We start from the raw sequence: 15782 nt of genomic DNA, 5'->3' as shown, positions 1-15782 counted from the left end.
TTATTCTCATTACATCGCAACCCATCGACAGTGAGTACTTATGTACAACATGGGCGAAGGGTAGCGAGGGGAGTCGAGTGACAAGTGAAGGAGGATGAAGATGGGAATATGGAGGGGTCGTATCATATCAAATCAACATGGGCGCCATCCGGACGGATGCAAGCGCCACTAGCATCGTCGATCGAAAACAGACTCATGTATTGGCTATTCATACTATAACTTTTTCCTCCGTTATACAGCTCGCGGATCACCGCGTCCGAACGTTGTTAATATTCGGTATATAAATATAGAGATTCTCTCATGTACAATGCGAAATACATGCTCGGGTGACACAAATCAGACATCAGCTTTCTTGAAGCAAACACTTGAAGACTTTTGACGCATCTCCAAGATGAATTGCATAGATACGAACATGATACAGCCGCCAGTAGCGACGCTCTAGACGGTATGTTAGCCAAAAACCAGCAGTGCAGCTTGACATGGTTCGCTCACCCCAGCAAAGATAACAGCCTTCCACCAAATGTAATGAGACGTCAAGAACGCTCCACAAATCGGTGCACCTAAGCTGAGCGTGAGTGACGGTCGAGAAAAGGTACGCAGCGCACGTGCCCAGGAGTGATCCAATGCCTGTGAATAGTGAATACGTGTCAAGACTCAGGGTGTCGCCAAATATAGACCCACAGACTTACCAGCTATTGCAAACGCTATCCCTATCCGTGCACTTGAGCAGTGTCAGAGAGATTCAAAGGCAAGTGTGAAATAGTTACCCAATATGTGATATTTCAGGAGTCAGAATCGATATCGCCGGGCCCATCATCGCTACAACTGGGGTCGAAACTTGGTGAGTGTCAGAGGAGCATCATGAACCTACGCACCACCTCCGGAAAAAAACCCATAGCTTGCAGCTATAACAGCTACACTGGTGGCCGAGTGCAGGCCAACCATTGCAAATAGTACAGCGGAGGATATTAATGAAGAGACGATGATGGTGTTTGGGATGCCCACGTAGGCAGAGATAAAACCTACAGTAAGTCTTCCCATGAAACCACCAGAACTAAAAATTGTGAGCTGTCGGAGTGGTAAGCAGTTCTTGATTATTTGAGTAGTCTCTGATACGCACTGAATAAAATGAAAATCCTTGACTTAGACCATGCAGGGTGGAATCTAACTGAAGATAAAAGGCTTCGAAGAAGTACCCAAATTCAAAAGCAGCCATACTAACCAGTGAAAGGAACTTTAGTGTTCATATAATCGAGTATTGCAAAGCTTACGCACCCTACACAAGCACACATGTAAGCGCCATCTCTCGATGAGTTTCGCAGAACGCGGGTGTAGCTGACGGCCTTTGGTTGCGGTGGAAGCCTTGTTCGCAGCAAGAGATTTGCGATAAAAAGTAGGCCGCCATTCAAGGCTGCGCTTGCACGGACACCATTTGCAAAGCCAAGTCTTCCATTGATGAGATTGTTGAGCATGACGGGGTACAAGATTGCACCCAGTGACGACCCTGCCACGACAATTCCCATCGCAACAGCTCTGCGTCGCTGGAAGTGATGCGACACTATGGCGATGGACGGGACATTTGTGAGGCCTATTGCAATACCGAGACCGATACCTTGGGAAAGAAATATCTGCATACACAACAATACGGTCAACGAAGCCGCGCTTTAACAGAAACAAGACTTGCTTGATAATACCCATCTGGTTTCGTTAGAGACAACATAAAGAGGAAGAAGCATTGAAGGAGACAGCCGATTTTCATCACAGGGTAACTGGAAATATATGATCAGGGACATCTTTATGCGGACTTCTTGCACACATACAATGCGCCCTGGTCGACCATCCTTCCTGACACGATACCAACTGATAATATCAAGAACGCATTAACACTTCCTATCCAGCTACACGGCGGTAGAAGTCAGAAACACTAGCAGCTAAGAAACGGCCTAGGTAGATCTAGATCTTACTAACGCGATTGCAGATGGTGTGGAATTGGTTAGGTATGTTTGAGTGTAAAAGTCTGCATATCGTGGTCAGTCCGTCCAAGTACTTGGTAATTCACAAATATGCTTGCCCTGGAAGACACCGTAAGCGCTGACATATCTGGAACGTGTTATTAGTTGGGGCCCATAGATGCCGAGTGAAACTTACCCGAAGCCACAGAATTGAATCAAGAAACTTAACAGTCGTGGTTGATGGTGAGTATGCAGTGATTGATAGGTGGACAGATGCACTTACGAGCCCAGCACTGTGCCCCAAGCGTCAAAACCACCTTCGGGCAAACCTAGTGCATCCGAGAGGTCGACAAGGCTGGGATTTCCAGCGTCTTTGACGAGTTGCGAGACGTTTTCGGGAGCCTGCGTTGCAGTTTCATCACTGGGGAAAGGTGTGGACATGGATAATAGAGGCTAATTGAGCGATGGATGGGGCATACATACTATCCTATAATGGAGTTTAAATATGAAGTTGACTCGGAGCAACCAGGAGGTTTGTACACGACAGCGGGCGGCGGCGTTATACTGTCGTCGTCCCTAGACCCTAGACTCGTGACTAGTCCGGCGTACGTCTTTTAGAGGGAGAGTCAACTTATCCGAGTCCGCGGTACGTAGTAGTATAAGTCAGGATGCTTCTAAATTGTCCTGAGCCTCGTTCCACATAGTACATAAACGGACACGCTTAGCAGTTGATTCTGCGGCTAGTGTCGGAAAGAGATCAGGGATCGGGGTCCGTGTTGTCCTATTTTACTTGATTATTGCCATATAGATGCAGGATCAAATCGTGTAGGATAGTAGTAGGAGGTATCTCAGGCTATGGTGCAACGTTGTGACAGCGCAACTCGATTTGAATGGACCCTAGGACCACGAACTGTGAAATATAATGAACATCTACACCAGAAAATACTCGTACCGTTTCTATCCACTCGTTATATGTTTCTCGAAGTTCCGCAGCGCATCGCCCCGACGCCCGTGGCCCTCGAATAGTCTTGTGGGCAGAACTCCCGGGCCCACAGGCAGAACCGTGGGAGGATGTAGTATTATATAGCATAATAGTAGCATGGAGGCACTTGAAACATGGTTTTGCCAGTTCTGCCGGGAGAAGCAAGATCTGAAAGTTGAAAATCCAAACACGAACCTTCGAGTAAAAGTCCTTCGAGTCTCAAGCGCTCAGCGCTCATATATGCATACCTCGAGCTGGATTTAGTTAGTGCATACTTTTAGTTCGTCATAAATACTAAACCGTAGCACTTTGTCGTGCTAGCCACAGCTAACTTATGTGCGAATCATTAAGTGGACTTCGATTTAGAATTACTTATCCTTGGCAGGTGCCGGTGACTAATAACGTTTCTTTACATAAGTGGTGTACTGGCCCAAATGCAGCGTCGTTTTCGTCGTCGTTATCATCGAGCTCGTCATGACGTCGCCATACTAGTTCACTTTTCTTGTGTAATATACCTCGGTCTGCTGCTCTCCCATGGCCGTTTGCGACTTCTCATTCAGAAGACACATCATTGACACATCGGGGTGAACGATATTTAAAAGAGGTTTATATGTTGTACAAAATGTGAAGACAATATTTAATATTTAAACTAACATAAAGATGGGTGCACGACTTCAAATTTTGGTGGTGTTTTGTGTGTAATCCAAAATATCAAATATTCACAACCATATTCCCACAGACAATATGTCAACAAACATAAGAAATATAGTCAGATTTTTCATGTCTGCTCCAACTTAAAGTTCAATTTCCATGTAAAACTTTGGAGAAAACTTGAAGTTTTACAGATGACATGACATTAAAACTCGATTTAAATGTCAAGCTTTGGCAAAACTTCAAGTTTTCTCCAAAGTTTTATGTAAGAATCAAACTTTAAATTGAAGCAGACATAGAAAATCTGATTATATTTATTATATTTGTTGACATATTGTCTGTGGGAATATGGTTGTGAATATTTGATATTTTGGATGACACACAAAACACCACCAAAATTTGAAGTCGTGCACGCATCTTTATGTTAGTTTAAATATCAAATATTGTTTTCACATTTTGTACAACATATAAACCTCTTTTAAATATCGTTCACCCCGATGTGTGAAGGCACCTCTCGCGCTGATCCGCGTAATTTCCGGGCCTAACTGCTACCTGCCACTCCAACGCCTGTCACACCCTCCCAAACACCACTGTCTCCAACGACTGCAACGACATTTTTTGTATCTGTAAGTTACATTACTCAGACCGTTATTGACCTTACCGGCTTATCCTGTCACTTATTGACCAGTCGATGCCTCATGCAGGATACAGAATAGAAAGTTTATTCCAGAATAATGCGCGAACATGGAATGAGGCAATGTATCATAATGAATCAGGTGGTGAGCATGGTGACGAACTTGAACGTTTGAACATGTAACATACGGTACACCACTATAATCTCCTAAACTTAACATTTCACTTCCTGCTCGTCGTTCATCCCTTCTTACCGATCTTCTTGAGCCAGCTTGTGCCGGCCGCCGAATCCGAGCCGTTAGGAACTGGCAAATCCGCGCAATTTTCCACGACAAGCTTGCGCAGAATATTGCCCGATTCCAAAATACGATGAGTGACGTGGTCTGGGAAGCTTGAGTGTTCCCAAAGCGTTGTGACGCAAGCATGGTCTGCGAAAGACATGCCCTTGAATTTTTCCACATTGGTATCCCACCAGTTCTCCATGTGGGTTTCTTTCTCTAATCCTGTGACGACGACTACGATCGGAACCTTCTTCTGGCAGATTCCAGAGTAGAATTTGTCATAGGCCTTAACGAGGGCGCTAGGGGCAATCGTGTTGTCCATGCAGTACACCAGAAGGCTGATGCCATCCAACTTGGAGTTCATGAACTCACGCAACAAACTCTTCAACTTTTTTTCCGCTTTCGCCGCTGACACTGAGTCTGCAGTCCCCATGCAGAGACCTGCAGTATCAATCAGGACGAATCGCTGGCCTGAAATCTCTACTGGGTAGCGTTGAGAGGTAGAAGTACATCCATGTGCGTCGTTAGATGTCTTCGCGAGCTGCTCTTGCGCGATTGTGTTGATGATAGAACTTTTCCCTGAGCCTGTTTCGCCAAATATGACGACATTGCTTTCCCGCAGGCGCGTCTGATATATCCAATCAGTAACCTCTCTTCGTGGTATTGTGTCTCTCAAGAGACACGTACTTTGTGGTTGCTCGACCATGCGTTTGGAGGTGGCGATGTTACTGATTGTTTCTGTTCGTGTCCTGGGTTGCTAGTATATCGAACTGCTCATGGCGATGAAACATATCCGCCTCGACGCTTATTTGACATGATGGTAACTTACGAAAATCACTGTCGAACGCCGTTGTGGGATCAGTACTGATACTGGGAAATAATGGCCAAGAATCAGTGTTGGCTGGTGAAGAAGAACTGGAAAAATGAATATTAAAACTTGTGAATCTGTGCAGATTTGGACCTACAAAGATATCTGAGCTCCAGGCTCTATAATTCCATTCGTCGGCTCATGATCAGGGTGGGGTCGTGGACTATTGAGCAGGTGTTTTGTTATACCACTGGAATCATTGCGCGGGAAAACTCCGCGGAAACCACCCTGCGCATCATCGGGAAAATCGTTAGGTAGGCTCGAAGAATCTTGAAGTTCAAATGAATGAATGGTCAAAAAGCACCACGAACTATGCAGGCTGACCTGATGAGCAAGACCTACGCGTGATGAAGTCGGATACTTCATCTGCTGAAGGCCGAAGTTCAAATTTTAATTGCAGACATTTTTGAATCATGTCCCAATCTGAGTCCATTATTGCAGGGTGGCCGTTGGGGCGCTGCGGACCACGACCTTGGCGTTTCAAACCATAAATACGGAATTCTGGGTTTTGGGACTTGATCTCAAACCAAGGGTACCGACCCGAGAGAATCTTGTTCGATAAGTCTTCAGATGAACATTTTGTGACCAAACAACTAACTCACTTGAAGCATTACACAACCAAAAGAGTAGATGTCAGTTTTTTCCAAAGGTGGGAAAATGTTAGTTCTTTCCGAAGCTGGGTCATTGACATCGACATCATCTAATAGAAGTTCTGGTGCTGCATAGTGGATTGCCCCTGCATGTATCGATGTTGCAGCCAAGTGTGACTGGCCGAAAAGGGGCAGGACAACGGCAGAAAGACCAAAATCAATTAGCTTCGCACGGCCTCCCTCGTCAATTAGTATATTTGCCTACAGTTTTATTATTTTTCAAAAATATCACAGCAGCTCTGGGCTCACCCCTGTTATATCCCCATGAACGACAGGCACCGAGTGCACTGCACCCATGGTAGGTTACCATAACATCTTGAGAAAAAATATAAGAAACTGACAGTAACGCAGTCCAGCGCTGACATCCTCCAGCTTCCAACTTCGAGTCAGTCTGATAAGTAAAAGGATGCGGTGTGATTCTACTTACCATACGTGAACGGTCCAGCACTGTTAAATCGTTGTGTCTAGATACCAGGTAGACATTCAAGGTGCCGTTTGGAATCCACGGAGTTACCAAGCTGGGCAAGTCTGGCCTCCGTCCAAATCCTGTCGCTATGCCCAACAACGGTACGATGTTGTCATGGCGTAGAAGTGTTAAAATGCCGATTTCTCTGCTGATTTTCTAGATAATCCAAACAGTATAAGTAGCATGTGCTGACGTATGTGCAGACCTGGTATTTCTTACCCTGTATATTCTCTCTGAATCATAATAGTTCTCTGGATATCTGAAGGCCTTGACCGCAACCTTATATGTTGATAGATTGGTCGGCATAAGCCAGTGCATGGTAAATGAGTCTAATACATGAACTGACGACGGCTGAAATACCATCTGCATTGCAATTGCATTTCCAGACATCGCCGAATCCACCTCCGCTACTGTGGTCTTGAGTTGTTCGAGTGATAAAGGGTGTTAAATCGGCTGGTGAGGTGTCTGCCCTGCGCAATACGTTCAGTAAAGTAAATACTGCGTGCAGCACCGATAATGCGACCATACCCCATACCGCAGTTCCCCGTGTTCATTCAATTAGTGGTCTTATGAATGACGGAAGGTCAAAGAATGTGAGTCGGATTTGATTGCTCAGAGTCGTAGTAGGCCAAAGTTAAGATGAGAGGATGGGCAGCTATATATAATTCGGGTTAGGGCGGCACTGTTCTCAACAAAGACCGTCGTTTGATCAGTCTGAGCGACCTCGGAAATGGGCAACAAGTAGATCAAGAAAGGAAAGCCCTATACCCTTAGCCACAAGCCTTCAGGCAAGCTCCAACAGCGGCTGCTCCAACGTTGACTTCAAGCGCAAGGCATTATGTAATGGGCACCACGGAATTCATCGTCACAAGACAGCGTGACGCATCTGTCGCAAATTTCCAAAAATGGTTGCAATGAGGTATTCTTGAAACAAATTTGCAAGGAATCTTGCTATTTTTCAATATATTGCAATAATATGGCAACCAAGTTGCAACGTGCTGTACCATTGCAAGGCCCGTTGCAATCTGTTGCAATGCCATTTTAACTACATTTCTATGGCAATTTTAAGTACGACTCTATTATTCAAACCCATTTCAAAGACCATTTTGCCTTTGAACCTTGAAATGCCTTACAAGGCATTGAAATCTAAATTAGGAATTTCTGACATTCCAAGGTACGAATAGGGCTGGTCACTGTAACCATATATGGTTATGGCTGTACAATTTATGGTAGGTTTATGGGTACTACCCATACCATACCGTAAGTTGTACAATGCATTCAAAATGTTCAACAGTATGGTACGGGTCACTGTATGGTCATACAACCAGCTTATATGGTCGTATGGGAGATGTAGAAAACATTGAATTACAATACTAACTATGTAGTACAACAATGGCCCTTCCTCCCAGCACCCCATTGCCCAGTAGTATAGAGGAGATCATAGGTCCCAAATGATTATCAGGCTAAGTGCATGGTGGAGGAATTGCAAAGCACAATGTTGCTATCTCCTGCAGTGTCTAAACAATACAGTTTGTTTTTAGAAAATCAAACAAGCAATAGTTATTTCACTTACCGCCCGAGCCTCCTTGGTCACTAAGACACCACCTTTAGCTTGGTATGTTCCGCAAAGCCTTACCCAGCTCTTGTGTATCACTTTATTCTTCTCCCCATTTGCATGTCGACATGCCAAGACAGCAGGTGAAAGCAGATTCAGTCAAGATGAAATCACTTGTGCAATAAACTGTGAAATGAAGGTACAAACTCCGACGATGTTGCCATTTTGTAGATATCTGTGATGGGATGCCATGAACCGGAGAATGAAGGAAATGATATGAATGTAGTGTACCTTGAAGAGCAAAGATCCCTGGAGCTCTGCCTTCTGCAGACCATTCCACCATCATGTTCACTAGTGAACATGCACTGTCCCTTTTGCCTGACATGAGGAAGTGAGGCTCTGTGGATAATTCAGGAAGGAGGTCAGGGAGGAAGTGACATAATCCAAGAGAATCAATATGAGAAAGTTGACTGTCACCAATACTTCAGTACAAAAGTTTGTTGGTGAGGATTGAGATCAGAGTTACCCCTGTTCCAAATCCACCTGGATGTGATGTTAGCTGATGTTTGATGGCAAAACAGCTAACAATGAAGCAGACCAAGCATGCATTGTAGTTTGTAGGTTGAGTGACTATATGTCCTGTATGACAGTACATATGGCTGTCAACTTATGGTGTCATATGGTACTCAAATGACCGTACACCATAACCGTCAATGAGAGCTCTAAAGCCCCGATGGTACGGGTACAGCACCCATATTATGTTACTGTACATCCCCATAATACAGTCTATAGTGGCCAGCCCTAGGTATGAAATGATTGATATTGCAAGTAGGTGATGTTCTGGGGCACAAGGAAAATGCTGTGCCACTGCTGTGACTGCTGTGGTACCTGTCATGACATTCCAAATTTATGCTAACTCTGGACCCAGAACCTAAGATCAAATTTCGTGATTTGTGAGTGTTCGAGATGATCAAGACATAGGCCAACAGTCCGTCACATCCCATAGAAACCTTAAATGGTTACAATACATCCTAGGCTGCCCTTACCAAGACATTCCTACTAGGTATGCTTGATTCTCCATCTGTATGCATACATGTATGCTGGCAATCCTAGGTAAGTACTGTTGTTGTTGACTTCGGAGATGCAGACATGTGGGGAGAAGGACAACTAGAACAAATATATAATCTCAGTATCCGGGAGGAAGACTCCAGGTGTTATAAGTACCTAGAACAAATATATACTAAGTCTTTGTTAGTAGCTGGTATGTTATATGAAGGTATTTGCACTTACATCTCAGTATCTGGGAGGAAGACTGAGATGCCTAATTCTATGAAGGACCATTTTATATGTGGGTAAAGCAGGAATGAATGAAAATTTATCTGAGACCTTTAGACATGGTGTTCGGCCAATGACGAGCAAATGTCTGACAAACGATGCATTCGTATCTGATAGCACTTGTCTGATGTGCCTCTCTACGCTCCTCCTTGAGCACATTCCAGCTTCATCACACCTCACAGCCTCTCCAGGCATGGACATGGTAGTGGTTCAGTCAGGGCATCGGCAACATTATCATCTGTAGGGCAATATACGAGGGTGAAGGTGCCATGCTGAATGTGGAACCTGACAAAATGGTATTGTAGATTGATGTGTTTCATACAGGAGTGGAACTTATTGTTCGTGGCGAGGGCTATAGCAGTGTAAAGATACAACAATGCTTGGTACTATATGAATTAAGTGTCAGCAATATAAAAATGTTGTAGTGGTCTTGCACAGCCTGTTACGCACTCAAATAGATCTGTTATGCGGAGCCCTAAGAGGGGCGTCGTCCGCTAACGTTCGTGACGTAACCAGAAGGGTCCGGTGTAGCGACTGAGACTGGCGACGTCGAGTCGGCAGATATCAGAGACGCGCGTGTCACGTGACTTCTAAGACGGATGTCTTCAAAGTCACTGACGTTCTCAAAGTAAGGACAGTCTTGTCCGAACGATGAGGTAGTCGATCGAGGTGGACTTAGGCACGATGAGCACCTAAGAAAAGATACTAGAGACTGAAGCTGAGGGGGCTTCAGAGGGAAGTATGTTTGAGGGAAGATTGAGTAGATTCAAGTTAGGGAATCTAGTACAGAGTGACCGACTACTTATACTAAGTGGAAAGGGTTAAGGGCAAGGCTACCGTACTGTAGGTAAGGGCAAAGGGGAAACGGAAAGGGTATAGGTACGCTGGTAGCAGAGCCTGATTAGTGATGTAAGGTCGAATGCGGAATGAGACCGAGAAATGTTGGAACAAGCCAACGGTAAATGATACAATGTGCAGCATGCACGAGTCAAAGGAAAGATAAGACAAGATAAGGAAAGCCACATTGGTGGCACGAGTCAGAACGAGTCATAGCCCGAAGGCACGTGCGCACGTTGGTGCGATAGGAGGGGGATGAGGGACGGGAACGGTCCCAAGGATCCGGTCAACGGATAGTCGGTAGAGAAGTACGAGCCGGAGGCATACGAGGGCGAGGACGAAGGGGAAAAATGATAGGGGGGCCATGTAGCCGATGTTACTTGTAACACAGCCTAGTCTGCTATACTTGCTAGACAAGTGTGTTCGACATGAGGGGTTCACTGTTGGAATAAGTCTATATTTAGTCAATTGATAAACTGTCAAAAGTCCGAGCACGAGAAATGGAATCTGAAGGTAATTATGAGTCCGATGCTGAAGCGTTGGCCGATGTTTTTGGGTTTAGCAGGTTAGCAGGTTTCAGGTGCGGGTTTGCATTGGGTTTAGGAAAAGAACATCGGATATAGTGTAACGGTGGGTGTTTCTGATAGAAAGAGTGGTAATATTCGCAATGTCAACTAAGAACTACGACCTATCGGGTGTGACCACAAAGTGTCGGGAAACGGCTCCCTACTACTTGGATGATGAATGTGCTATGTGGAAACCAATATATATATAAGTACGTAGAAATCCGGAACCCTATAGGCGAAAGTAGCGGCTGAAGAATTTCGGGTCCGATGTACATGTAATTAAACATGAGGCGCTGCGGACTATGGGAAAACATGTAATAGTGCTGGCTACGATATGAGTAATGTGTGAAATAATCAACTACACACCTAGTGGGGCTAGCTGACAAGACAAGACATGGATAGGACAAGTGTGTGGGGAAAATGTCGGGTCTGCTGGTCAAAGCATCGGGTTTGCGGATATGTGTCGGGTTGCATCAGGAAGTGATTATAGTGTGACAGACATTTGACATGATGCATGAAATGGCTGAATATGAGCCTAGCGCAAGCTTGAGTGCTACAGCGGCTTGATTGTCACAGTACAAAGGCGTAGGGATAGGTGGGCATTGGTAGAGTTCCTCAAGGAGTAGCTGTAAGTACATCATTTTGCGGCCAACTGCGGTCAACACGATGTACTCTGCTTCTGCCATAGACAAGGCTATTATGGGCTGCTTGTGTGCACTCCACACGACCAGGCCAGCGTCTAACATGACAATATAACCTGTCATTGAGTGTCCGATTTCACTTGTGTGTGCAAGCAAGCATTTACGACTCAAAATCACTATAGCCAACACCAGTGTTCATGTGCTCAAACTAAGAAACACCTTTCATCAGCATTGTTGTCTTTCAAGGATTTTGTCACTCAAAAGAAAAGGTCACATGTCTCGCTCACTCCTGATGAGCAACCTGTGGCCATTGGAGCTCTAAATGCCTTGTTGGCTGGTCACACCAATGAGACTCTCAGTGGTGAAGCTTCACAGCTTGAAGAGCCTGTGTCTCTGCATAACTCATCACAGGATTCTGTGGATGTCCTTCACGATCACAGCTTTGAAGAAGATGGAGGAGGGGGAGGAGGAGGGGGGGATAATGAAATGGAGGACATGAGTTTGGCACAGCGGAGACCCAGATGAGACTCATTCAAAGACTTCACAGGAGGAAAGGAGTTGTCCAGTGATTGTGCAACTCATTGCCATAGAGAATTTTTTCACAAGCAGTGGAAGATTTTACTGGATGACAAGTTCCTTGAGGCATATGAGCACAGTATTGTAGTTTGTTGTTGTGATGGCATCAAGTGTAGATTTTACCCGAGGATATTCACCTACTCTGTGGACTATCCAGAAAAGTAAGTAAACTCTTCTACAATATTGAATATTATTGACGTCTTTTATCCAGGGTGCTTATAGCTACAGTTTGAAACCTAGGAGGATGTCCATGTCCTCAATGTTTAATACCAAAACATCAGATTCAGAATATGGGTAGACCTCAAGATCATCAACAGTGTGATACTTTGGCTCACAATGATGAGAGAAAACGAAATATTGTGGGCACTGCACATGAATTGATTTATGAGAAAAACTTAGCGGTTGGCAGTGCACCAGTTGAGCGTATCCTTAAACCACATTTATGGGTGCCCACTTTGGTAAGGTCTGAATCATTTTGTAATAGACCATGGCTAATCATTCTTCAGAACACATTCTCAGATTGCCTTGGCCCTTTGGGATTCAATATTTTCTGGGAACTTGTGGTCGATCTCTTACACAAGTTCGAGAGTGGCATCTGGAAGTCCCTTTTTACTCACTTGTTGCATATCATTTTGGTGCATGATAAATCTCTTATCCATGAATTAGACCACAGGTGCGCATGTGTCATCGTACTGGCGTTCCATTTGTCTAAATCCTACTATCAGATACAGGCAAACTCCAATGTTTGGCCAAGTGATCATTTGAAAATTTTCTGCTAACTCTTCAGAGATGAAGAGGATGGCAGCTCGCAATTTTGAGAACTTGCTCCAGGTATGAACTTACTGTTGTTGGTGAAGTGCAGTGTTCTATCCCTGTCTTTGACAGCCTCCTTTCAGAATCACACAACACTATCATTCTCAAACTGCTATTTACAATGACACATTGGCATGGGCTTGCTAAACTTCAAATGCATTCCGATATGACCCTTGACATTATGGACCTAGTAACTTCTGCAGTTGGTCAACAGTTCAGGGAATTGAAAGCCAAGGTTTGTGACACTTACACCACCTGGGAACTTCATCAGGAAGTCAAGGCTCGTATGTGACACCATGCAAGGCAAACATTGAAACAAAATGATGTGCACAAGGGCAAGCAAAACACTTTGAATTATGGGCAGTGCACAAAAGTTTTTAACTTCCAAACATACAAATTCCATGCTTTAGGAGATTACATGTCCACAATTCAGTGATATGGCATGTCCAACTTGTACAGCAGTGAACCAGTCCATTCATTGTCATTTGCCTGACCATAGCTAACTATTGACTCCAGGGTGAACTTGAATACTGGTCACCTAAGGCGAGTTATCACTGCACCGATCACAAATTATTTGTAAGACAGTTGACTCAGATCGAACATCGGCAGACTTGCATTCATCACGTGGGTGACAGGGTCATTCATCACCCCCACATTGAAATCACAGAGTTAGTGAGATGCCTGGACGTCCACATAGGCCTGACACAAAAGCACCCTATTCATATAGGATCCTACTTGCACCTTCATGAAGGTGATCCAGCTGTCAAGGTCAGTCTCATTATATTATAACCACGTAAACACCCTTACACCTCCTGCAGAATTTCATGTTGAAACTGAAACTTCATCTGTTGCATCGCACCATGATATCAAGAAATATTGCAGAGTCAGATCAAGATACTAATTCGATCATCCTCAAGGATGACTGAATATATAGTCACAACATGGCTAGGTTTAATTATACTACATACAATGTTCGTCGAGCCCAATACATCATCAACCCAAAGACTTCCCACTGCAACATTATGGTTCTCCATGCCAAAAGTGATATGGGACCTCAAGATCACAGATTTATTTATGGCAAAGTACTGGGTATTTATCATACTAATGTAATTTTTATCGGAGTTAGTATGGTTGACTATACACCGATTCAAATGGAGTTTTTATGTGTTTGGTGGTATGAACCCATAGATGAAGTCTCCACCTGGGACTCCTCAACTATGGATCATGTTAGATTTCTGTCTGTGACTCACGACCACTCATTTGACTTTCTGGATCCAACCGATGTCCTTAGGGGCTGTCATATCATTCCTGCTTTTGCTCGCAAGAGGAGATGGCCTGATGGATTAGGTCTCTCAGCATGTGCAGGGGATAAGAATGATTGCCACATATACTACATTAATCATTGAGTAATGCTCCCACTACATGCATGACTTGCATTCAGTTCATAATTTTAGGTTTGTAGACCACGATATGTTGATGTGGTTCCATTTTGGTTTTGGAGTTGGGCATACTTACTTGCACCATTGTACCTCACAAGCTCAGTCTTAGGATGAGTATCTCACAAGCTTCAAGCATAATATTCAAGATTTTGAAGATAGCAAAGAAGTTGAAAGCCATGATGATGACAAAGAGCAGGATGATTCCAAGTCAGAAGTCAAGGTCGAGGTGCCTGAGCAACAGTTCAGCTCTAGTAGTGAATTGTTATCTGAGTTTCATGAAATGTACAATAGTGACTTAGAATTAGATTATGAGAACTAACATTTTAGAGTCACATTGCATTGGCATGGAAGACAGGCAATTATATGGTTCAGCCAACAATGTATTATTGTACCGCCTGAATGGCACATGTAATAAGGGTACAGACTTCTCTATGGCACTGCGACGACCAGTCGTTCATCTGAGCCTCATGCCAGTAATGTAGCTTAACATGGTATGTACATGTAATATGCTCTTGTAACACCTAATAGTCTCTGCTACTTCCAAGACACTGCGCTGATCAAGTGACGTGCTAAGCATATTAATGTCAGCCCAATCCAATTATGTGTTTGTTATTGCTCTAATAGTCTAGTTTATACTCAATTTTACAGGAATTTTTGGATTGCAATTTGGCATTCTCAGATGATCATGTCGAACATCCACTGGGGCCATGTGCAAATTGTATTTCTCAATCAGCATTGTATTGATATTTTTTTTAAAAATTCATCACAAATGCAATGTCTACCTTCAATAATCATGTGAACAATACAATCAATGCCAATATGTGTTTGTTCAACCTTATGCTTCCTGGGTTCCTCCTGTTCTCTGCAAGTTTTCTTCTCTCACAACACTCAACAACTTTACTCACCAGTTCCTCCAGGGTATCCCTGTAACTACTGTTGAACTTGCAGGGTACTTGGTGCTGGACCCTCAGCCCATTGTTTTACCTCTATACATAAGTATTCACTGATTTGTTTACACCACATTTCTCATCTATGTGATGGTGCAGTGTCCCCCACTCACTCTTGATGCTGTAGGTGGATTTTATTTTTATGCATAATTTATACTTACTACCTGCTCCCAGCTAAAGCAGCAATTGTCTCTCTTCACATATCTGCAAACCCCGATGATCCATAATACAGCATACAAGTTACTACCCAGCAATGAGGTACCTGTGTATGTTTTAGTGGTAGGTTCCATCTGTACTGTATCATGTGTTCCTACTGATGTCCTACCACATCAGGGAATGTGTAAATTCTCTGATTTATCTGGAGTTGCTGACAGCAGGTTAATCAGACAGAACAGTTAGTCAATACATCAGACATGGTCTGAAATCAGGCAGGTCCATCTGATATCAGACCTCTGTCAAAATAACAGGATGATCAGTAAAAGAGACTTTCTGAATGCCATTCTGTCATTCAAATCCAATAATCAGCCACAGGTTTTCCCAGTACATCATACAGATCAATCTATCTTGTCATCATCACATTAGAAAGCATT

The 15782-nt window shown here is 43.9% G+C and overlaps 3 protein-coding genes across 3 annotated transcripts; all 3 read right to left on the bottom strand.

Annotated features, from left to right (window-relative positions):
- Nucleotides 1-450: 450 nt before the first annotated feature.
- Nucleotides 451-2393, bottom strand: F5891DRAFT_1127837 (major facilitator superfamily domain-containing protein; the record flags this gene model as incomplete). The annotated part of the gene is made up of 13 exons (XM_041364225.1): nucleotides 451-560; nucleotides 610-627; nucleotides 690-721; nucleotides 768-825; nucleotides 876-1068; nucleotides 1121-1182; nucleotides 1223-1628; nucleotides 1685-1769; nucleotides 1821-1898; nucleotides 1969-2017; nucleotides 2072-2100; nucleotides 2149-2175; nucleotides 2236-2393. 13 exons carry the CDS (start codon nucleotides 2391-2393, stop codon nucleotides 451-453), a joined length of 1305 nt encoding a protein of 434 aa, XP_041227846.1.
- Nucleotides 2394-4294: 1901 nt separating this feature from the next.
- On the bottom strand, nucleotides 4295-7314 carry F5891DRAFT_1025599 (kinase-like domain-containing protein). Its single transcript, XM_041361367.1, has 12 exons — nucleotides 7012-7314; nucleotides 6844-6953; nucleotides 6703-6762; nucleotides 6445-6639; nucleotides 6359-6389; nucleotides 6267-6304; nucleotides 5970-6218; nucleotides 5692-5917; nucleotides 5465-5636; nucleotides 5329-5414; nucleotides 5187-5269; nucleotides 4295-5127 (listed from the first exon to the last, which is right to left on the bottom strand). The coding sequence occupies exons 2-12, from the start codon at nucleotides 6871-6873 to the stop codon at nucleotides 4459-4461; spliced, it is 1839 nt and encodes a 612-aa protein (XP_041227845.1). The 5' UTR covers nucleotides 6874-6953; nucleotides 7012-7314; the 3' UTR covers nucleotides 4295-4458.
- Nucleotides 7315-7946: 632 nt separating this feature from the next.
- F5891DRAFT_949578 (uncharacterized protein) lies at nucleotides 7947-8197 on the bottom strand (the record flags this gene model as incomplete). Its single annotated transcript, XM_041374887.1, has 2 exons — nucleotides 7947-8000; nucleotides 8057-8197. Coding segments are annotated over 2 exons (195 nt in total), but the record flags the coding sequence as incomplete, so codon positions are not given.
- Nucleotides 8198-15782: the final 7585 nt, after the last annotated feature.

Source organism: Suillus fuscotomentosus (assembly GCF_016647785.1).
Source record: "Suillus fuscotomentosus strain FC203 chromosome Unknown F5891scaffold_18, whole genome shotgun sequence".
Classification (NCBI taxonomy): domain Eukaryota; kingdom Fungi; phylum Basidiomycota; class Agaricomycetes; order Boletales; family Suillaceae; genus Suillus; species Suillus fuscotomentosus.
Note: the sequence above shows the minus strand (reverse complement) of the source record. Positions and strands in the feature narration are given on the sequence as shown.